Genomic DNA, 24,347 nt, shown 5'->3' on the forward strand with positions numbered 1-24,347 from the left:
TATTATGGAATTAATATTAATATTACAACAGTGCTATAATGCTTAAAGTTAACAGCAGATATAAGTTGATGTGTGTAAAATAGAACATACAAGATGCATTGTATCAAGTCCTCTGGGTTTCCCTGGCAACAAACACAGCAGCAGTCTCGTGATGGCCTCCACACACACATTACAGGAGATATCGAGGATGAAGGTAAACCGCAGCGCTTTACCTCTGTTTTACCGCATTCTCACACAAATAAACACCAGTTAGGTATATAGTGAAGCAATGGCTCTCACCTGCACACGCACTTGTTGATAGAAGCGTGAAGCACGCAGCAGATTCGGCGATACAGTAACGTCAGGTCCATCATTAGCTGTGAGGACGCTTTAAGGTTTAGTTTTTTGACGCTTTACGCTTTAATGCGCATTAACACGCTGTTGTCTAGAAGCTCTTGTGATATGTGTTGTTTCAGAGAGATGAAGGCATCGAGCGTCTGAGCGGCTGTTTCGACTGGACGGAGTTTGATGATAAACGGCAGTATTTACATCAGGAGTTTGTGTATGAGAATGTGATGTTTGCAGTAACGCGAGGACTGTCGTGGTCAGCGGTGGGACAGGTGGCAAACATCTGCAAACATCTCCTGCCCAAACTCAATGGTGGGTCATCTCAGCGAAGTCCGACCCTGTGTTTCTGAGGATGACCTACTAATACTTATTTATCACGTGATCACAGGGACGCACATCATTTTATATTTATATATATATAGGCCTATATATTTTTTTTTTTAGTTATTTTATCTTTTCTTGTTCATACCAAAATAAATATTACGCAAACTACTTTTATTATCACTAAGATGTCTAATTCAGATTAGTATATATCTTTATTGCATTTACTGTAAATCTGTGTGCTCAGTTTGTGTCACACATCTGACCCTTTATATGCCAATCACAAATTTGTATTGTTATTGATACCAATGTATCATTACAATTTGTTTTTATGTATTTAAACACAAAAACACAGTTTTTCTGTTTGCCAGTTTTATATACAATAACATCATTCGGTGATCGTACTGTAATTCATAGATTTAGTTTTTAGACAGATAGATAGATAGATAGATAGATAGATAGATAGATAGATAGATAGATAGATAGACAGACAGACAGACAGACAGACAGACAGACAGACAGATAGATAGATAGATAGATAGATAGATAGATAGATAGATAGATAGACCGACAGATAGATAGATAGATAGATAGATAGATAGACAGACAGACAGACAGACAGACAGACAGACAGACAGATAGATAGATAGATAGATAGATAGATAGATAGATAGATAGATAGATAGATAGATAGATAGATAGATAGATAGATAGATATCCCAGATAGCAATTACATTTGGCCCGGATCCGTTTTAAGCCCCTTGCCTCCGTTTCTATCTTAGAGACGTTTTCTGATTGTGAACCAGATCCGTGCCAGTTAGAGGTTTTAGCTTAAACATTCTACTGCCATCAGTTCAGTATTTATATCATTTTACAGATCTGGCCCAGATCACTTTTCCCATTGGTAACCGAAAGACATTAGCTGTGTCTGACACTGATTTGGTCCAGATCTGCAATATGAATCTGAGCCGATACTGTTTTCACATAGGCTACACTGGTGTGGCCCGAATCTGTGATACATATCTGAGCCGACTGCATTTAAAAAAGGGCTAAAAACTGCTCTGGCCCATATCTGCAAAACGGATTTGAGCCAACACTGTTTTGACAGAGGCTACCGGATGTGGACCACATCCAGAAAGCTCCACCCCCACCACCGAGCAAAAGAAGTTTGCCCAGCAACAACTTTGCCGCCTTTGAGTCTGCTGTCAGTTAAGGATCCATAACGGTGTCGTGTGGACAAAAGACAGGTAAGAATCTGCCTCAATGTATAATAAACAGGGGATGATTTTACCGTATGATGAATGTTAACCAAAAACTTTTTTGTAAAGTATTAGTTAAGAGGCCAGGAACTAGCTTTTAGCGAATATACGTTACCGTATACCAGTGAGGTAAGTTAGCTTCGGTAACGTAAATTAAACCTGGTTAAAGCATGGCGTTGAACAGACGAGTTTAATTTATTAAGTCAATATCATGCATATGTTGAGCTTATTTTGAGTGGTTGACTTGAATATTTTGTTTAGAAGGATTTGGTTGTGAACTTTGTTAGCAAGGCAGTCGAACAGGCATAACGTAGTTATTAGCAAGCTGTTAAAAAAAAGCTGTAAAATGCCCATTTCTCCGCTTTTACTAGCTGGTGGCATTTTAATGTTTGCACTTGTTGCATTTACAGTTAAAGCAAAAACACAGATGAAAGTCCATTTGAATGTCAGCAATGTTTTATCGGCTAGGGTGTCGTGCCAAGGCACTTATTCCCGCCAGGATTTGCATCCCCTGGCCGCGGGAGCACGCAGAGAAGCGGAGTTTAACGTTAACTGCTGCACTACGAATTCACCTCTTAAATGGAACAAATAGCGACGTGGAAGGGTTTTCCATAGTAATAAGAGACTCATTTATCTACATATATATGTTTATTTGTCTGTTACATTAAGGTGACGTGTGAATTGTTTAATGCGTCGTTTAATATTGTGGATTGATCGACATGTGTTTTCCAAATTTCCATATTGCCATGCACCTTAGCTACATAGGCCGACTGATACAGGAGTTTTCCTGCATTTTTTCGCGGCCGCCAAAGCAAAAATGTTTGTCCCGCCAAAGCCTTATTTCGGGACTCGGTGATCGGTGAATGAATACGAGCAGAGAGAGAGACCCGGCCACGCGTGCGCGCGCACTCTCACCGTTTTCAAACAACACGAGCGCTGTCTTGCTCTCTCTCCCTCACGCATAATAATCGAAATCAATTGACACACGATAGTAAAAGGTTAGGCCTTAACAGAGAATATTGATTTTTGTTTTTATAAAATAGCCATACCACTGTGCAATAACTCATAATGCGTGTCTTTATGTACATGACATTTAGTCAGTTAAAACACTGTTTCAAGTCTCACGAGCCTTAACACATACCACAGTAACAGCTTGGTTCATTTCGAGTCGAACACGACTAACTTAAAGTAATAATTGCGGTTCAATCAAGCGTCAGGATAATTTCAGTAACAGAAAAAAGTTCAGTAACAGCTCGTACTGATTCAAAAGTGTGTTAGAATCTCTAAAAGAACCGGCTCATAAGAGTCATTTAGGACTCGGACTACACTGGTTGAGAATAATAAACTGTATTTTATTAAATATGTTAATTTATCATCAATCCGAAATGTGTGCCATTAAGGCCAGCAACAACACACCCCATATTTGCATATTACAATTAATTTTCAAAGAAAATTGTAATACAAAAAAAAATACTTTTCATGGGTACTTTCATTGTGTAAAGTTTCATTTTGATAGGAGTAAAGGAAAAAAAAATAGCCCCATTGGGGTGTATTGTTGCCTGGCCTTATTGGCACATATTTCGGATTGATAAATAGATGATAAATGAACATATTTCCTCAACTAGGATTTCTTAGGACTTTTAGTATGTTGTTCTGGGCACCTCATATAAATGATCTATGCAGAAAAAAAATTATTTTACAATTAGTCTGTCGTAAAATGCTATTAATATTGCTTCAGAATAAATTGTTTACTTTTATGGGGATATTTTGTGTGGAATAGTATCTGCTGATATGAAAAGTTCACTGTATATCGTAGTAATAAATATAATTTATGACAGCCATGAAATATTGTTTACTTTTTACATTAAACAAATTAAATATTACAGATATGCATGTTATATAACGTATATTTCCATAAAAGTCTTAAGTTTCACTTGTTCATATCTGCAGAGACCCTGGTTATAGAAGTAGGCCGAATTAGAAGGATGGGCCTATCTGCAATATATGTCATCATGTAGGCCTAGCACTGATCCAAATTTCTCATTCAACCTAATCATTAATGCTGTTTTCCAGGTGCAGTGCGCAAATGTGCACTGACAGCAACTGCAGCAGAAGCTGAAATATGGAGGCATGCTATAAGGTGGTTTGCCCTTTCGGCGGACAGGAGAGGAGGGCGCCAGGAGAGACTGGCACGTCAGCAGCAGGAGCAGCAACAGCACCCACCTAGTGATTTTGTTTAAGTGCATGTTTTTTTAGTTTTTTTGACGTTGTGTTAATAGCCTGTGCTTTTTTTTATCCATTAATTCTTTGTTTGTTGTTGACTGTGTTCTGTGTTAATTGTTGACTTTGTTCATGACTTTTTTGTTTGTTTTTTATAATTAAATCTATGAATTTGTGGTCATTAATTCTGTGTTTGTTAACTTTGTTCACGTTGTTTTAGTATGCGTTTTAATCATTAAAACTATTTATTTCAGCTATAGCCTATAGGCCTACGCATACTGAAACTAGCCTTCATCAAGTCAAGACAAGCTTTTTATTATAGCCAAGGCCTTGTAGTGAAAATGTTTTTCTGCACTGCAAAAAATGCTTTTCTTACTTAGTATTTTTGTCTTGTTTCCAGTCCAAATATATAAAAATTCTTAAATCAAGAAGCATTTACTAGAGAAGTACAATGACATAAGAAATTCTGTTTTGTTTTAAGATAAAAAGAAAGTAACTTTTGCTTAAAACAAGCAAAATTATCTGCGAGTGGGGTAAGCAAAATAATCTCGTTTTCCATTTGAAATAAGATTTTTTTTGTTTTCCATTCTTATTCAGATTTTTTTGCTTACCCCACTGGCAGATAATTGTGCTTGTTTTAAGCAAAAATTACTTAAATTACTTTCTTTTTATCTTTAAAAAAAAAAAAAAGAATTTCTTATGTCATTTTACTTCTCTAGTAAATGCTTCTTGGTTTAAGAATTTTTAGATATTTGGACTGGAAACAAAAATACTAAGTAAGAAAAGCATTTTTTGAAGTGTGGACATTCCACAGACTGAAAAATGTAGGCCTATGCCTAGGTAGCATAGTTTACTATGATACCCTAACTGACAAAAATGCCGAAAATAAGGCAAAAGGACGATCCAGTGGTGATTTAAGCAGAATTGTAACACATCCGGCACAGCTCCGGTAGGCGGAATCGTTTCACGCACCCGTTACGCATCTGTAACGGGATGATCAGGCGGTGCTGGATCGGCGCTGGAACATATCCGCAACAACCCCTAAAAACAGACCAGAAACGGCTTCGGCCCGATGTGCGTTTGGACTCAGGAACGAGTCCGTGAGGCGGATGCGGGCCAGACCCGGCTCTATCGTTTTGCGGTTGCGGCTCTGTTCCGTTACAGCGTCCAGTGGCTATCTGGGTAGATAGACCGACAGATAGATAGATAGATAGATAGATAGATAGATAGATAGATAGATAGATAGATTTAGTTCTTGACAGACAGACAGACAGATAGACAGACAGACAGATAGATAGATTTAATTCTTATAGATAAATAGATTTAGTTCTTTATGCATGGATGGATGGATGGATGGATAGATAGAGACTGCTATATATTTTACATATTTTCTTCTTAGTCTTAGAAAAAAAGAGGTTGTTTTGTAGAATAACTGTACTCTTAAGAAGATCTGTTTAATGTCATTTCGAGTCTAACTAATAACTGAGATAATCTCTGCTTTTAATATTCATGTTAGGTTTGACGACATCAGAGGTCATTTGCCTGGTCAAGGATCATTTATCACAGATAGAGCCTCGTCTCTCCACTGCCCATCATGCGGTTCTCCTGGACTATATTGTGAAAACATACCTTCCTCATCAGCGGCTCTATCAGGCGTTTTTAAACGGTGAGACGGGTGTTAAACACATCAGATGCGATCTTGAGATTGAAGGCCCCCCTCACCCGCGGCCCCTCAGTGAGGGAACAGACGCTGTGGAGTGGGAACATCAGCGGGATCTCAAAGAGCTGAGTTTGGCTCAGTCCAGAAAAGAAGATGAAATCAAGGAACTCAAAGAGACGGCTGAAGCTCAGATGGTGGCAACACTGCAGACCAGTTTAAACAGACTTCCATATGAAGGCCGGATGAGCAGACAGGTACAAGATATCAGTTATTTACAGTAGCCACCTTATTTTGCAACATGGAAGCTATTTTCTGTGAAAGATACTGACACCGGAAGCCTCATACACTGAAGTCGCACCCACTCTTATGTTAAAAATAAGGTGGATAAAGACTCAAATTTGCTTGAATGTTCTGGGTGATTACTAGGTGGTTTCTATGGAAGCTGGTTTCCACCACTGTTTTTTTTTGCCACGGAATAATACAAATAAAAAAGTAATTAAAATAATTTATTGCAACTTTTTTCTCACAATTCAGACTTTTTCTCGCAATTCTAAAAAGAAAAGAATTTTGACATAGAACGTTGCAATTGCGAGATATAAAGTCAGAATTGCAAGCAAAATTGCCTTTCTATCAGATAAGTCAGAATTCTGAGATAAAAGTTCCAGTTACCTTTTATTTTTTTATTCTGTGGCAGAAAAAAACAGAATTGTGAGATATAAACTTAGAATCATGTGATAAACTTGGAATTTCAAGAAAAATGTCATAATTTTGAAATATAAACTGAAAAACACGGGAATTAGCTTTTTTCCCTCAGAATTATGAGAAACAAAGTTGGAATTGTGAGAAAAAAGTTGCAATTACCTTTTTAAATTCTAGAACGGGCTTTTATGGGTTTCTACTGTTATTTTTTTGTATCTAGAAATTACTCTATAAATTCATTCAATGTTTGTCACATATTGGATACTACAGGAAAAAAGATTGCTTTGAAAAGTAAATGGTAATAGGACATGAAATACTTGGAATTTGTGCTCTGCATTTAACAAGTACACACACACACAGCAGTGAGAAGTGAACAAACACAGAGACACACGCTTGAACATAGTACCCCGGAGCAGTGGGCAGCCAATGCTGTGGCACCTGGGGAGCAGTCGGTGCCTTGCTCAAGGGTCTCACCTCAGTCGTGGTATTGAGGGTGGAGCAAGCGCTGGACATTCACAATTCCTGCCGGACCTGAGATTCGAACCCACAACCTTTGAGTTACAAGTCCGACTCTCTAAGCATTAGGCCACGCCTGCCCCCCAATAGTGATGCTTGTCCTACTAAACACTGCACACTGATGATTTATAATAAGAATATACATTTGCATTGTATTTGCAATTTCATTGAAGTGTATTAAAAGGAAGAAATGTAAGTGGGTGGATTGTTTGGACAGCAACCTGAAATGTAGCTTCCTGCTCAGTGCTGATATAATACAGGATTGTGATCCTAAGCTGCCCTGTAGCTGTTGGCACACTGTTACCTGTTCAAAAACCATCAAAGTTAATCTGCAAGCTATTGGCGAGCGGCTCTGATGCGTAACCGCCACCAGCACTGACCTAAAAACTGTATTTTGCAGACTTTGCCATTTTGTAGCACAGTGTGAAATGTGAAGGCTGTAATAATTCATACTGACACAAGCAACAAAGGATTATTTCTGTTGTGTATTGTCTTATGGTTATCATCCTCATACTGAAGACATTCGCAGCTCGACCACTTCTTACTTAATATCTTAAGGAGATGCAGGCTGTCAGCAGTTGGATGGATAAGATGGATTAAAGCAACACGCAGCGCTGTTATTTAACCCTGCTGAGCACAACAGCCACGGACACTTTTTCAGTAGCTTTGGTTCCAGAAGTATTTGTCCTAGTTGAAATAGCACTTGGACTAAGACTTGTGGCCTCTACAGAAGCATATATCATTGCTTAACAGCCTCCAAGCTCGTGGTAGGTCTGCCTCCAAAGGTTTATACGCTATCGCCGAAAATCAATTTCTCTGTGGAGAAAATAAATGGGATTGTTACTTCAGAGACCCAGCAGTTTTCTCTCTATTCTATGTTTGATATGAAACAAGCCAAAGCAAACAAACGGGTTTTATTGTGACTAATTATACCAATGTTTCATTAAGTTCTTTTTGGTGCTTAAAGAAACTCCTAGGGAATAAAATGAACAATAGGATATTTTTTGTCTCATGTTCTCTACTGTAGGAGGTTGAAGAATTGCTGCGCAGTTTCCTACAGTCGCAGGGAGAGATTATCATGGAGTCTCTGACGAAGGAAGTCTGTCTCACAGAGGATCTGTTGAGCCAGAAGTCTCAACTGGTACAAAGACACCTTACAAATCAACCGCTTTTACCTGGAAAGAACTGTGTGGCGACCCCCACAAGATCAAAGAAGAAGAGAAATTGAAATACAGTTGTATAAAATGTCTATTTTGAGATATTTGTGAAAATTAAAGATTGTAACCCAATTGCTGGGTCTAAACAAACCAATCGCTAGGTTCGTCCATATTTTACCCAGCGCTGGGTTGTATTTAACCCAGCATTTTTCAGAGTGTACAAAACCAGTTCACTCATGTTGACCAAATGGAGTGATTAATTAGGAAATTCACACCCACATCCAAAAAAAAGTCACTAAAAATTTGCAGAGGCCACAGAAAACCAGCAGCAGCTCTGGTTTTATTGACTGCATTTCATTAAGCAAATGAACATTTTGGCAATGATGTTTCACTACTTTAAAAATAGTTTGTGCAATTTCATCTGGCCAAAATCAAGCCAAGGTTGTTTTTTACAACAGTTTGTGTACATGTTAATTTGATTAATGTTCTTCAAAATATATTCTTTTCTGAAGAAAGAAGCAAGAAAATCAGGTTTGTAAATAATGACAATTTATATTTTTGGGTGAACTAAGATTGTATCAAACGAAGAAGACAAAGAGATTTTCAAACATTAACAACTAAACCAAACATCAAAGATAAATACATATGTCAACTCTGTATAATTAGATCAAATGTTCCCTCAAGTACAAAAAAAATCCAATTCAGGTATGTAAGCATCATGATGAGGTTATTAGGTTATTTTAATAAAACCAAAACAGGCTAATAATGCCTTTCAGAAATAGCACCATATTTAGGATTGTTGTTTTATACTAGGATATTACATTTCTTCCATAAAATCTTCTAAATACCACGACCATTCTAAAGTTTGGAGTCTGTAAGATTTACTATATATACACTTTTGAAATTAGTCTGTTACCTAATATTTATTACTGTTTTTAATATATTTTTAACAAATAATTTCACTTTAGTATAGGGACCAATTCTCAACATTAACTAGTTGCTTATTAGCATGCCTATTATATATTGGCTGTTTATTAGTACTTATAAAGCACATATTCTGCATGACCATATTCTACTCAATACCTAAACTTAACAACTGCCTTATTAACTATTAATAAACAACAATTTAGGAGCTTATTGATGCAAAAGTCGTAGTTAATGGTTTGTCAATAGCGAGAATTGGACCTTAAAATAAAGTGTGACCAAATATTATTACAATTTAAAAAGTCTTTTCTTTTGTAATATATTTTGAAATGTAATTTATTCCTGTGATGGTAAAGCTGAATTTTCAGCATCATTACTCCAGTCTTCAGTGTCACAATAAAATACATTTCTTTCAAGATGAAAAAAAAACCTCTCACTCCAAATGTTTGAACAGTAGTGTAAATAATTCTAGCAGAAATATTTTATAGCTCAGAATTTAGTCAATTCACTGATAAAAACTACATAATTTTAAACTGATTGCTACAGAACAAAGATTCCACAAAAAAATTTAGGCTTAACTAATATAATATAATAATATATAAATAAAATCAGGAAGGTTATTAAATTAAGCTGATTGAGGAGAATAAGAATATAATTGACCCTGTAAATCTTTGGTTTACTTCACCAGGAAAAGTGTGCAAATATGTGTTACATATGGAAAAAGAAAGAAAGTTTGACCTTCATTAATCTCAGTACGTTACATAGTATACTGCAGAGCCCAATTACCATTAGGTCTCAAACATCTCAGCTAAACTCAGACATTTGATGGCAGATGGTGTTTAGTTGGCTCGAGCCATTCTGAAGTTTGAGCCAGTGAAGTTGAGCATCTTCTGAACCAGCTCTGGCAAACCATAGTTGTGTTTCCAGCCCCAGTCACTGCGGGCATTGCTGTCATCAAAGACCATTGGCCAGCTGTCAGCTAGAAGAAATAACAGAAACTATTTGGAATGATAAATAAAGAAAATGGGATAAAATTACATAATCTGCTAAATGGGTTTTTTGCATTGCATATCCAGCAAAGATTAGGCAATGCATGATCAGAATACATTGCAATGCAATACATCATTTTTTCACCAATGGATGCTCTGCAGTGAATGGGTGCCGTCAGAATGAGAGTCCAAACAGCTGATAAAAACATCACAATAATCCACTAGTAATCCACACCACTCCAGACCATCAATTAACGTCTTGTGAAATTAAAAGCTGCATGTTTGAATTTAAAACAAATTAACAAATCATTAAGACATTTTAAAATTTAAACCATTGTTTCCGGCTATAATCCATAATCCAAAATAACGCTTCCTCCAGTAAGAAAGTTCATCCACTGTTGTCCTCTCACATCAAAATCCACCGACATATTTGTTTAGAGCTGTTTTATCATTTAAAAAGTGCTTGATCTGTGCATATTTCTCTCTTGATTCAGACCCGATAACTTTTTCAATAAAAACAATATTATGGATTACGTACTTATATTTTATCTTATGCCTCAATGATTGATTTGTTTCTTATAAACATGCAGCTTTTCACTTCACAAGTCATTAATTGATGGACTGGAGTGGTGTGGATTACTTGTCGATTATTGTGATGTTTTTGTCAGCTGTATGGACTCTGACGGCAAGTGATGTAATGCTAAATTTCTCCAAAGAAACTAATTCATCTACATCTTGGATGGCCAATGACTGATGTGTTAGACTCTCACCAATGGCTTGTCGAACTGGGTCAATCTCATAGGTGACCTGCAGGTCTGGCAGATGCCTCCTGATTTCTCCTACCAGCTCCTCTGGAGTGAAGCTCATGGCGCTGATGTTGTACGTTCGCATGCAGAGCATCTCAGCAGGAGCTTCCAGAACCTCCAGTGTGGCTCTCAGACAATCATCAATGAACATCATGGGGAGTCTCGTGTCAGGCCTCAGATTGCACACAAATTTAGCCGTTTTCACAGCATCGTGGAAGATCTGAACAGCATAGTCTGATAGAAGAGAGAAAAAATATATACACAGAGATGCATTAACAGATATTTTACTATTATTTACTATTATAGTAGTTATTAATATTTTGGATTAGCTTTTATTTTTATATTTTCAGTTTTCATTTTAGTTGAAGTGTTAGTCATTTTATTATGTGCTTCAATTGTGTCATTATTAGTTTTTTCTATTTCTATTTATTTTTATTACAGTTAGTTGTCAAGGCAACATTTTCTTTAAAGTTTTTAAGTTTGGGTTTTTCATCGAATATTTGCGAATTTATTTCAGCTTTATTTAAATTTTTCATATTCCTCAAATAAACAAATAATTTTGTTTTACATTTTAAATTTTTCATCTAATATTTCTATTTTATTTCAGATTTATTTTACTTTTAGTTTACATGGCTACATTTCTGTTTTCTTTCCAGTTTTTTTGTTTTTCATCTAATATTTCTACTTTATTTCACCTTTTATTTCATTTTCAGATTTTAAGCTTACATATTTCAACTTTTTTACATTTTAAGCTTAATTTAAATTTTTTATACTTTACAATAACACCACACAACAACATTTTCTAATTTCTAAGTTGAAGTTTTTCATCTAATATTTTTATTTCTAATATTGTAGTTTCAAAAACACAAGGCAACATTTTTAATTTTCTAATATTTCTATTTAATTTCAGCTTTATTTACATTTATAATAGTTTTAGTGTACATTAAGAACACAGCAACATTCTCTAATTTAAGTTTTAATTTTTTTTTTTTTAAGTTGAAGTTTTTCATCTAGTATATTTAATTTTCTTTCAGCTTACCTGTAGTTCCTCCACCAGGTTGAGAGTCAGCAGAAATTATTCCTGGGTATCTGAGACAGCGGAAGTCAAGACCATACCTGTGATGGTAATACTGTAATACACAATACAGAAATGGAAAGACTTGAATAAAGCATCACAAGCTGATACACTGCGAAAATAAAAACAAAGCTAGAAACATTCATATGCATGTATTTGTAGATGTATTTCCTACTGCCTACAGGTACATATCAGGCTTGTACTCTCATTTTTTAAATTTAATATAATGCTAAAGTCCAAACAAAGGTTCAGGATTTGCAGGAGTTCCCTCAAAAGCATACTGACCTCTCCCATTAGCTCAGCATGAACCTTGGACACTCCGTAAATGGTTTGTGGGCGCTGGATGCACAGATCCAGGGTTGGGTTACGAGGGGATGTGGGGCCAAAGGCTCCAATAGTGCTGGGGATGAAGAGACGGAGCCCATGTTCTGCTGCCACGTCAAGAACATTGTGCAACCCTAAAGATGAGGAACCAAGAAAAGAAACATCAGTGTACCTTACCACTGAAAAGAGATTGAAGATGACTGACCTCGGTGACTCACCAGTGATGTTGACGTCACGAGCGAGGGACACATTGGCCTCTCCGACTGCACTCAGTAGGGCGCTGTAGTGTATCAACCAGGAGATGCGGTTGTTTACAACAATCTCACGCAAATTCTTGTAGTCCAAAATGTCAGAATATATAAAGGGACCTGAGGTGAAAATTTAAGAGTCCAAAATTAATATAAGAATGAAAAAAAAATGTTAAATAAATAATATGCATATAAATGATTAACATTTATATTGTGTGTATACATAAATAGTATATAAATATTCTAAAAGGAAAATAAATTCAAATTTAAAATATAGATCAGTATCTTCTATAACTACAATTTTAAACTAATCTACAGTTTCATGTACATACAACATTTTAGGAGAAGAATTACACACGCTAAAATATCACACCACAAGTGAACAGAACAAGTAAACATTTAATTAAATGCCAAAAATAAATATAAATAATTAAAAATGTAAAAGAATAGCATAAAGATTTTAAAACGGGCATATAAATATTTGTGTTTATTAAAAGCATTTATTGATTTTTGAAAATGTATTATATATTTTAAATATGAAATAATCATTTACATATACATACACATACATATATATATATATACATATATATATGAACTCATACATGTACATATATCACATTAGAAAAAATTTGACTAAAATGTACAGAATTGCTATAATCTTTGCCAGTTTTTCTTTAACATGCTTTATTTGTGGTTTCCAGCATATCTTGTGGTCTAAAATTACACCAAGAAACTTATTTTCATACTCTTTCTATATTTACATGATCAATTTTCAGTTCCACTTGAGGGTTTATTTTATATTTTCCAAATAACATAATCTTTGTTTTACTTATATTTAATGACAATTTATTGACATCAAACCACCGTTTTAATTTATTAATTTCTATTATCATCACTTCCAAAAGCTGTTGTAAATTATCCCCGGAACAGAAAATATTTGTATCATCTGCAAATAAAATTAATTTTAGTATATCTGATACTCTACACATGTCACTGATATAAATTATAAAACAAAATTGGACCTAAAACCGATCCTTGTGGTACATCACAAGTTATGTTCATATATCCAGATTTATGTTAACCGATTTCTACAAACTGTTGCCTGTTTCTTAGATAACTACTCACCCAATCCAACCAACCCCCTCTAATATCATACCTCTCAAATTTTTGTAATAAAATATGATGATTTATGGTAAAAAGTTTTTCGAGGACTTTGGAGAACTGGGGGAGTATAGAAACAGGCCTATAATTTGTAAAATAGTGTCTATCCCCATCTTTATATAATGGTATTGTTTTTGCAATTTTCATTTTATTTGTATTTATTTCTAATAATACCATTTAAAATATTCCATAAACCTTTCATATTATTTTTGTTATAATCTAATTTTTTATTATAATATTCCTTCTTACATATTCTCATAATATTAATTTATTTATTTTTATACTTTTTATATTTATTCTCTGCTTCTGGAGTATGAGACTTAATAAATTGTCTATAAAGTGTGTTTTTCTTTTTGCAAGCATTTAATAAACCCTTAGTAATCCATGGACCATTTATTTGCCTTTGTTTACCATTGTATTGTTTAACTGGATAATTTTTGTCATACAGTGATGTAAAAATCTTTAGGAATCCATTATATGCTTTATCAATATCTTATATCTTCTTCATATACTATTTTCCAATTTTGTTGAAGTAATTCTTTCTTGAACACATTTATATTTTCTACAGTTCTTACTCTTTTATATTTAAAGTAGCTTTTTCCTTTGGGTTCCTATTCTTGCAATGGCAGACAATAAAAACAGGTCACTTATATCACTATATAATAACCCACTGTCTATATTATTGTCCATAATATTTGTAAATATATTATATATCAATGTAGCACTATGACATGTGATTCTACTTGGTCTGGTGCTTGTTGGATGTAAACCCATGCTATACATTGTATTGATAAAATCTTCTGTCATTTTATGCTTTTTTGGATTCAATAGGTCAATGTTGAAATCTCCACATATGAACAATCTTTTGTACTGTTTTTGTAAATATTCTTTCCATCCACTCATTAAATATTGCAATATTTGATCCAGGTATACACAACTCACAATAATGTTTTTTGTCCTACATAAAGGTATATGAATAAATAAAAGGTATATGAAGTCAACATTTACAATTACGTGCCAAAATTTAAATACTGAAAAAAGGTATATCAATGTTTATATACAATAAACATTATTATTTATTTTTGTCATTTTATTGTATTATATATTTTATTTAAATACTCACATTTACAGAGACATATATTAGTAAATATTCTAAAATTAAAATACACCGATTCAAAATATAGATCAATATATATTATTAATAATTTCACGCACATACATCACTTTTGGAGAAGAAATGTGAAATGTTTCAGTTTCTAGGATGCTGCCCACTGTTTGAATATACTGACACTCACCGCTTTGGTAAACATGAGCTGGAGGTTTCCTGATATCAGACAGAATTACATTATATTTTCCAAACTGCTTCCTGTATGAAAAGAGAAATATGCAAGATTTGTTTCTGGAATGTCATGCATAAAAATTCCTTACAGCCTGACAGATATTACTGTGATGACCAGTCAGCAAACAAAGAGTCGCTGCACTTTTTTTAGCCAATCAGAAACAGCCCCTGTCTGTCTGCCTTTCACATGGTGACACCTGGTTGGTTAAAATGTCATGGGGCGGGGTATTCAGTGTGAAAGACCTAAAATCATCTGAAAGCACTTCAGTCTCACCTGAGCAGTTTGGCAAGCCCTACTCCCAGCTGACCCAGGCCTCCTGAAATAAAAACAGACAGAAAATATAATTAAATCTCATCATCATGATGTGTTGCCATGGAGACTATGTTTCATGCTTCAGAATGTGGTAACCAGGGAAACATGGCATCTAAAGGTTTATATAACATCCATTTAGGCCTCAAAGCATCATAAAAATGACAATCTTTAAAAATAGGATTACACAATAAACGGTGCATCACAAAAGCAATCACTTGTCTCCTGCTCTCATACCGGTAATGAGAACTCTGGGATGATCAGTTTCAGAGAAGGACGCCGAGTGAAAACTGGCATCCGATGTGACTTGGCGCGGAGAGAAACTGACACCGCGAGATAAAACAGCGAGAGGCTGAAAGCCACAGACTGCTGCCAGACCTCTCCCAGCTCTCACACAGGACATCTTCTACAACTGTCAACACAAAGAGATGAATAAAGAACATCATTATCCACCTCATTTTTAACCTAAGAGCGGCGCTGCCATTTCCAAGCTTCCGGGTTCATTCACTTCCAGTTACAATAACAGTCCATTACGCTGCTTGATACTGCAAACCGGTGTGTTTTATAATGACTTTAATTCATTATCATAATCATAAACGTTTCACTTTCCTCTATATTAGCGGCTAATGAGTCTCGGACATGCAGAAAATAGCACATCTACATTGCAAAAAAAGGCAGATACACAGAACGTAGGCTAATGATCTATGACAATGTATTATGTTTTTGTGTATTTGTTAATGAGAGATTTGTGGACACATTCATATTTTTTGATTTGTGAAGTCAAAATTCTAGTTTTCATTTTGAACTGAAAATATTAAGTTAGACTCTGGTAGAACGGGTCAGAATTGACACAGAAGGCCCTGATCGCCATTTTAATATTTTTAAATGTACTTATTTAAACTGCTTATTACAGTTAATGGAGCTATATTTCTATATTTGAATGCATTAATTTAGATGTACGTCTCAGACATCTTTCATTAAAGCCTAGGACAACTGAGAGAAATCAATCAGTTTGAATTCATAGCGTTGGCATACTGACACATCTTAAATTAACTAAATATTCATATGCCTGTTAAATCATAGAATAAATGCACCTTTCAAGTGAATTCTGCTTTGTCTGTAATCAGTTATTCAACTAAATTGTCAAAATACAGTTTAAATAGAAGAGCTGATTCAGTATTTTGCTATAATGACACTTTCATGCATAAATATTAATAGGAATTCAATTAAAAGTCATTTATACATTCTATAAAATTTGAAGTAATGGCCTCTTTGAACAAGTTTACATTTTGTATAATGACAACTAAATTGCTAAATGTTTCTGTTTATTTCTTCTAGTAGCACTGTGACTGATGCATCATCAACTTAGATCTTACTTCTAAAACAAGATTTAATGTGGCCTCCACATAAGACAAAGAGCTCAAATCTGTTAGTTTGACCACAAATCAAGCCCTGGGGCATTAAAGTGCCTTCTCTGAAGAAACACCCCGCTGCTGCCACCTGCTGTTCAAGGCTATAACACTTTAATACAAACCAAAAGACCCAGGTATAAACTCCTTTCGGTTTATTACTACCACCACACGTAATGTTCTTCAGACTAAAGTCGCATTACTTTCTAGTCTGATCTGAATCTGAAATAACTTGTTTAAAAGACACATTAAACTGAATTGAGTTGTATGAAGGTCACAGCAGCGTGATTGTTAGTGGCTGTCAAGCAGGATCCTCACCTTGGAAATGATTTAAATCCCAGGACGGATTCTTCTTCTTTTCTTCACTTCACAATTATTATTAATTGTAAGTGTATGTTTCTCGTTACACTACTACACTAACGCAGTGTGCAGTAAACACTGATTTATTTAGCCATCAACCCCCGTACAAACAGCCTTTGTTGTAACAACACGCAGTCAGTGGTGATTTCAGGTTTGGTTGCTACATGTATCGCTTCTGACTCGGAATCTGTTACAGTGTGTCAGTTCGGCGGGAATATCAGAGGCTTCGGATTCACGCGCTGCTACATTCAAACACATTCCTGCAGTATATCATTTATTCAGAATTATGCTATAAAGTGTTGACTACATAAGAGAATATTGATTTACTCACCGCCCAAATGTCTAGAATAAAAGGGGAAAGAAACAGTTAAAAGACCTGTATGCTCTTACTTATGCAACTACATATGAGTAGCAGAGGATCAGGTGTAAACGTCTTTGACAGGACTGACCATCAGTATTGCATCAGCTACAGGTCTCCTATAGCCAGCGTGAGCCGCTGTCTGCTGTGATTGGCCAGTCAACCCGTGACACGCCCACTTTACATTGTATACATTTATTACATTACTAAATTAGCTTCGTTTTGTTATTATAGTGGCCTCAACTTTTAGAGACACACTCAAATTAATTAAAAAAATTAAAAATACGAATTTTATTTTACAGAAAGATGGAACAAAGTACTTTTCAATTGCTTTAATATTATCTGCATTCATAATTTATTATAATTAGTTCATAAGTTCCATATTTTAAACAACATATATTGTCAGATCAAAAATAAAAATAATAATAAATGGTTTTCTTTTTCTTGTAACATAAATAGTTTGAGAACTAAGTCTTTATCTCAGCACTATTTGTATGATGAATAGGTGACATTTTATTTTTTTTACTCAAATGAGAGATGATGTTTCTCTGCCACCTACATAGACTGTTAATAATCTGGTAATGGACTTGACACACACACACACACATATATATACACACACACACACATACACACTCACTGGCCACTTTATTAGGTACACCTTGCTAGTACTGGGTTGGACCCCCTTTTGCCTTCAGAACTGCCTTAATTCCTCGTGGCATAGATTCAACAAGGTGTTGGAAACATTCCTCAAAGATTTTGGTCCATATTGACATGATAACATCACGCAGTTGCTGCAGATTTGTCGGCTGCACATCCATGATGCGACTCTCCCGTTCCACCACATCCCAAAGGTGCTCTATTGGATTGAGATCTGGTGACTGTGGAGGCCATTTGAGTACAGTGAACTCATTGTCATGTTCAAGAAACCAGTCTGAGATGATTTGAGCTTTGTGACATGGTGCATTATCCTGCTGGAAGTAGCCATCAGAAGATGTAGTCATAAAGGGATGAACATGCTCAGCAGCAATACTCAGGTAGGCTGTGGCGTTTAAACGATGCTCAATTGGTACTAAGGGGCCCAAAGTGTGCCAAGAAAATATCCCCACACCATTACACCACCAGCAGCAGCCTGAACCATTGAGACAAGGCAGGATGGATCCATGCTTTCATGTTCTTTACGCCAAATTCTGACCCAACCATCTGAATGTCGCAGCAGAAATCGAGACTCATCAGACCAGGCAACGTTTTTCCAGTTTTCTATTGTCCAATTTTGGTGAACCTGTGTGAACTGTAGCCTCCGTTTCCTGTTCTTAGCTGACAGGAGCGGCACCCGGTGTGGTCTTCTGCTGGTGTAGCCCATCTGCTTCAGGGTTCGACGTGTTGTGCGTTCAGAGTGGTTATTTAAGTTTCTGTTGCCTTTCTATCATCTCTGACCAGTCTGTCCATTCTCCTCTGACATCAACAAGGCATTTTCGTCCACACAACTGCCGCTCACTGGATATTTTCTCTTTTTTGGACCATTCTCTGTAAACCCTAGAGATGGTTGTGCGTGAAAATCCCAGCAGATCGGCAGTTTTTGAAATACTCAGACCGGCCCGTCTAGCACCAACAACCACTCCACGTTCAAAGTCAATTCAGCAAGTCATCGTCACCACATCTAGATGCCTAAATGCATTGAGTTGCTGCCATGTGATTGGCTGATTAGCAATTTGTGTTGTCACGCAATTGAACAGGTGTACCTAATAAAGTGGCCGGTGAGTGTATATATATATATATATATATATATATATATATATATATATATATATATATATATAAACTTTGGTCTGAGAAGACTCAGAGAGGTTATTGTGCTCAGACCATTTATTTAGTCAAGTGAATCAATTCCATGTCTTCCACAAGGAGCCAGTGGAAATTTCCTCTGTTTGTCTTGTAATTAACTAGCAAGAGTACTACAGAATCTGGACATCTATTCTCTTTAAAGGGTTTATTTCTATAAAGTGTTGAACTCAGTGAACCCTTGAACATGGACTGTGTGTCACCGTGACTTGCTGGAAGACTCGTATAGGGCTTCTTTTCAAAGGATTTTTCCCACACCTACATGACATTTAGCACGCAGACAGGCTTGTGGGAATTTTCATGAGTCACATTCCTCATTCTTTCCCCACCCGCTTGCAAAAGAGTAACATCCTTGAAACAAAAACCATTCCAAATATGAACCAAACTGTTACACTGATTATTGGAAAATATATTGATTTATAATAAAATTATATTAAATAAGAGAAAATGCATATTAATGATCATTACTTCATGAATTTTCAAAGTGAAAATAATGCCATTTTAATACAAAAAAACGGATTATTAAAAAAACTATAAAAAAAACCCTTAATGGCCTAAAAAACCTAAACAACAACAAAACAACAACAAAAACCCTAAAACAAAAAAAAATCTGAAAAAATAATTTGTAATAAAAATATTACATTATTAAACAATATTAGGGCTGTCAAAAGATTAATCGTGATTAATCGCATCCAAACTAAAAGTTTTTGTTTATATATTATACGTGTGTGTACTGTGTTTATTTATTATGTATATATAAAGACACACATACTCTCGTGTGTGGCATGTGTCCTTGTTTAGTGTGATTATTAGTTCATTCTGTTCCAGCAGCGTTTTAGTGATTATCTTGTGTATTTATAGTCCTGTCTGTTCAGTCTGATTTCGTCTGGTCTACTCGTTACTCCCCAGTGTTCCTGTCTGTCAGCCTTGCCCTGATGTCTACATTAAAGTCTGTTCCCTTATCGAGTTGGTCTCTCAACATTACGTATGGGGTAACCCTTTTCCTCGAAATGCTGAAGCCTGATTGAATCACTCTATTGCTTTGCAATAGCCAATGGCGTCCGGGCATTCGCCTGATTGGTTGCGGGCGCCAAAATATCTCAGAATCTTTCTCCTTCACATGGACCTTGCTTTCGCCGTTGACCTACACGACTAGAGTGAATGACGCAGATAGCGATGCCCTCTTGCGTTCCGGCAGAGTACAAGATTACCGTACAAGATGTCTCTGACGCATGTGTGGCAGGCCCGTTGACTGTCCAGATGCACACAAGGATTGTGTACTGTGTCTGGGCCGTGCCCATGCCAAGACGGCACTGGAAGGATCGGATTGCCAAGCCTGTAAAGAATTGCCAATCGAGATCCTTCAGGGACGAAGCTGGCCGTTGTTCGCTGACCGTTATTTCCTTGTCCCGAAAAAAGACGGAGGCATGCATCCTATTCTAGATCTAAGACCGCTGAACAAGGCACTCGCGAAGCGCGTGCTCAAGATGATTACAGTGAAACAGATCCTCGGGCTGAATGTACCATTTCATAGCGGTGGATCTAAAACATGCTTATTTTCATATTCAGGTGGCCCCTCATCACAGGCGCTTTCTGCTATTTGCATTCGAGGGTGTCGCATACCAATACAAAGTGTTACCGTTCAGGCTGGCTTTGGCCCCCCGTATGTTTACGATGTGCATGAATGCAGCGCTCTCGCCCCTGAAACTCAGTGGAATGTGCGTGCTGAACTATCTCGACGACTGGCTGGTCATCGCCAAGGAAAAACAAGACCAAACGCAAACACAAAAACAGAGTTCCCAGGGCAAGCCGCCACTGAAGTGCCACCAGCAGCTCTTAAATAAGCAGAGGTCTCAGGTGTTTGTAATAGTCTCCGCCCCCATCCAATTAGCAGCTGCACTCAGGAAAGAAAGAGCAGGGGTTTGTAACACTAGTAATATTTATACATTGTGTGAATATTTTAATTAGTGCTGTCAAATGATTAATCGCGATTAATCGCATCCAAAATAAACATTTTTGTTTACATAATATATGTGTGTATACTGTATATATTTATTATGTGTATATAAATACAAACACATGCATGTATATATTTATGAAAAATGTATGTTTATATGTTAAATGCAGTTATATATAATATAAAATATAAGAATATAAATATATACATGTAAACATTTTCAAAATATTTACTGTATGTGTTTGTATTTATATATACATAATAAACATACAAAGTACACATACAAATATTTTGTAAACAAAACTTTTATTTTGGATGCGATTAATCACGATTAATCGTTTGATAGCACTAATTTTAATTATATATATATTTTGTCCATCTTTCAAGAATCAGTGATTGCAGTCTTACTTTATGTCTTGTGCATACTGAATCAACGGTGTGTCTTTCATGGCATGAGCATCTGTGTGCAGCAGTCATGCAGGAAATATACATTTATTGTCTGCTTTAATAGCAGCACATGAAAGCAGCCCAGAACTCAAGGGATCTGCAGGCAATTATCTCACTTGTAGGATTCACTGCCCCTACAGTCACAACATTAGCTTTCATAAAAATTTCATGCCCTTGTGCTTTTGCATTTAGTAGCTGTTCTGGTTCAAACTCTCTTCTGAACAGGGAAGCATATGTTATTTTCAAATCAGATTTTGCTTTTTTTTTTTTGTTTGCTTTTGCAGTCAGGAAGAATGATGCTGGACACTCTCTGAACTGTTTTGTATCTGTCATTCCTTCTCTACCTATTTTCGGTTTCACAGTGTCCACTACAGCAACGATGCAATGCTTTTGACTTGATCTTACATTTGCAAAGTGATGAATGAACTGGAACTAATTACAGGTGCAAATTTTAATCTCTTTTTAAAATAATCATTTAATTGGAATGGAATGCTAGTTAAGAAATTTTATCGGAAATATATTTAAAGCAATTGTATGTTTTTTACCTGGAAATATTAGTTTCAAAATTAGTCTTGTAATGGAGCGAAAGGTTGCCTATATCAGTGATTTTCAGTCCTGTTCCTGGGGACCCACTGCTCTGCACATTTTGCATGTCTCGCTTATCTGACGCACTCATTTGAGTTCATGGAGCTCTTTCCTAATGAGCTGATGATCTGAATCAGGTGTGTAAATTAGGGAGACATGCAAAATGTGCAGAGCTGTGGGTCCCCAGGAAGAAGTTTGAAAACCACTGGCCTATATTTAAGGTGGTGAAATCCACTCACTTAACTGCAGGGGGCTCCGAAGTTGCAAAAATACACTACATACAGTAGCTTTAACAAAATAGTTTTTTATTAAATAAATAAATAATTAAAAACCTGCAACAAATGAAAAAAGAAGATTCTTAGGTAGGATTTTTTCTTCTTTTGTGGTTTAATAATGCATGCATCACAGGGTTAAATAGTCAAGCTTCAACATGGACTCTTTTGGGCATTTTTTCCCTGTTACTGAAAATGAGGTTTCCACTACTCCTCTGGTTTTATCATGACAGTTTAATTAGCTCAGAGCAGTTAAGCCGCCCAGTATCTCTGTCAGATGAGGCGCAGTGTCTGTTTGAAGATTTGGACTCTCTCCACTGGGACGGAACTAAAGATGGGGGCTTTTGTCATATTCCTGTGGCAGAGGGTTTTGCTTGTGCTCTGCTAATCTAGGAAATTCCCCTTGTGCTGAAAGCAACTGCAGTGGATTTTATGGAGCTCACAGATTGTGTTCAAGGAGGCTGTTTTTTCCCAGTGTTTTGCTTTTAACATAATAACCGGTTTAAATATGAATTGAGCAACAATACAGTGCGTTTTAAATAGAACAGTAAAAGTAATGCACAGGAACCCTAAAATGGGCTGACACAAAATATGAATGCCTGCGTTTCATGAATGTTTTGCTGTTTAAATTCTACAGAAACCCAATAACAGTGGCAGGTTACCAATGTCATAAAAAGACAACGTGTTAAACTGTGTTTTTTCCTGGATAATAATGGTGGAAATATTTACAATTTATAAAAAAATATATAAATACACATATAAATATAAATAAAATAGTGCTGTCAAAAGATTAATCGCGATTAATCGCATCCGAAATAAAAGTTTTTGTTTACATATCATACATGTGTGTACTGTATATATTTATTATGTATATATAAAAACACACACATACAGCATATATTTTGAAATATTTACATGTACATATTTATATTCATATAAATTATATCATATTTAAATATATTTAATATATAAACGTAACATTTTTCAGAAATATATACATGCATGTGTGTGTATTTATAAATACATAATAAATATACACAGTACACACATATATTATGTAAACAAAAACTTTTATTTTGGATGCGATTAATCGCGATTAATCTTAGACAGCACTAAAATAAAATAAATGTTAATAAAGTCAGTATTATTAAACATTTTATAATGGTGGAATTAATAAATTTATTTATTAGTCAAAAGGTTTGTGTACATAAATTGACTTTCATAAACCCACCTTGAGAAATATTCATTGTTTATGAAAGTATGATTTTTCCTGGATAATAATTATGGTGGAAACATATATACATTCATTCATTCATTTGTTTGTTTGTTTATTATTTAAAACCTTTAAAGATGTGTACAGAAAATTTACTTTCAAAAACCTTGTGAAATATACAATGTATGGTTTTTGTGGTTTATGGGGACTCTCCATAGGCGTAATGGTTTTTATACTGAACAAACTGTGTGTGCTATTGCCCTACACCAACCCTACACCTAAACTTAGCCCTCACAGGAGACTTTGTGCATTTTTAGATTTTCAAAAAAACACCATTTAGTATGTTTTTTAAGCCTTTTGAATTACGGGGATATAGGCAGTGTCCTCATAAACCACCTTCATATTGTAATACCTCTGTCATACCCATGTCATTATACAAATTTGTGTCCTCATAAACCACATAAACATGCACACACACACACACACACTCCCTCCAGTACAGGTATCGCGGAAGTGACGTTACGGAGCGCGGAAGGAGGGGGGGATGAAGCGTTCCAGAGAGCAAG

At 35.7% G+C, this 24,347-nt stretch overlaps 2 protein-coding genes across 2 annotated transcripts; one reads left to right on the forward strand and one right to left on the reverse strand.

Moving 5' to 3' along the window:
- Positions 1–151: 151 nt before the first annotated feature.
- On the forward strand, positions 152–8,230 carry cUnh8orf74 (chromosome Un C8orf74 homolog; the record flags this gene model as incomplete). Its single annotated transcript, XM_079386119.1, has 4 exons — positions 152–193; positions 456–639; positions 5,644–6,041; positions 8,030–8,230. 4 exons carry the CDS (start codon positions 152–154, stop codon positions 8,228–8,230), a joined length of 825 nt encoding a protein of 274 aa, XP_079242245.1.
- Positions 8,231–9,922: 1,692 nt separating this feature from the next.
- Positions 9,923–15,741, reverse strand: LOC306850468 (L-threonine 3-dehydrogenase, mitochondrial-like; the record flags this gene model as incomplete). The annotated part of the gene is made up of 8 exons (XM_079386120.1): positions 9,923–10,062; positions 10,843–11,112; positions 11,918–12,008; positions 12,239–12,411; positions 12,496–12,645; positions 14,985–15,055; positions 15,303–15,345; positions 15,576–15,741. 8 exons carry the CDS (start codon positions 15,739–15,741, stop codon positions 9,923–9,925), a joined length of 1,104 nt encoding a protein of 367 aa, XP_079242246.1.
- Between the last annotated feature and the right edge of the window lie 8,606 nt (positions 15,742–24,347).

Source organism: Barbus barbus, assembly GCF_936440315.1.
Source record: "Barbus barbus genome assembly, chromosome: 30".
NCBI classification, from domain to species: domain Eukaryota; kingdom Metazoa; phylum Chordata; class Actinopteri; order Cypriniformes; family Cyprinidae; genus Barbus; species Barbus barbus.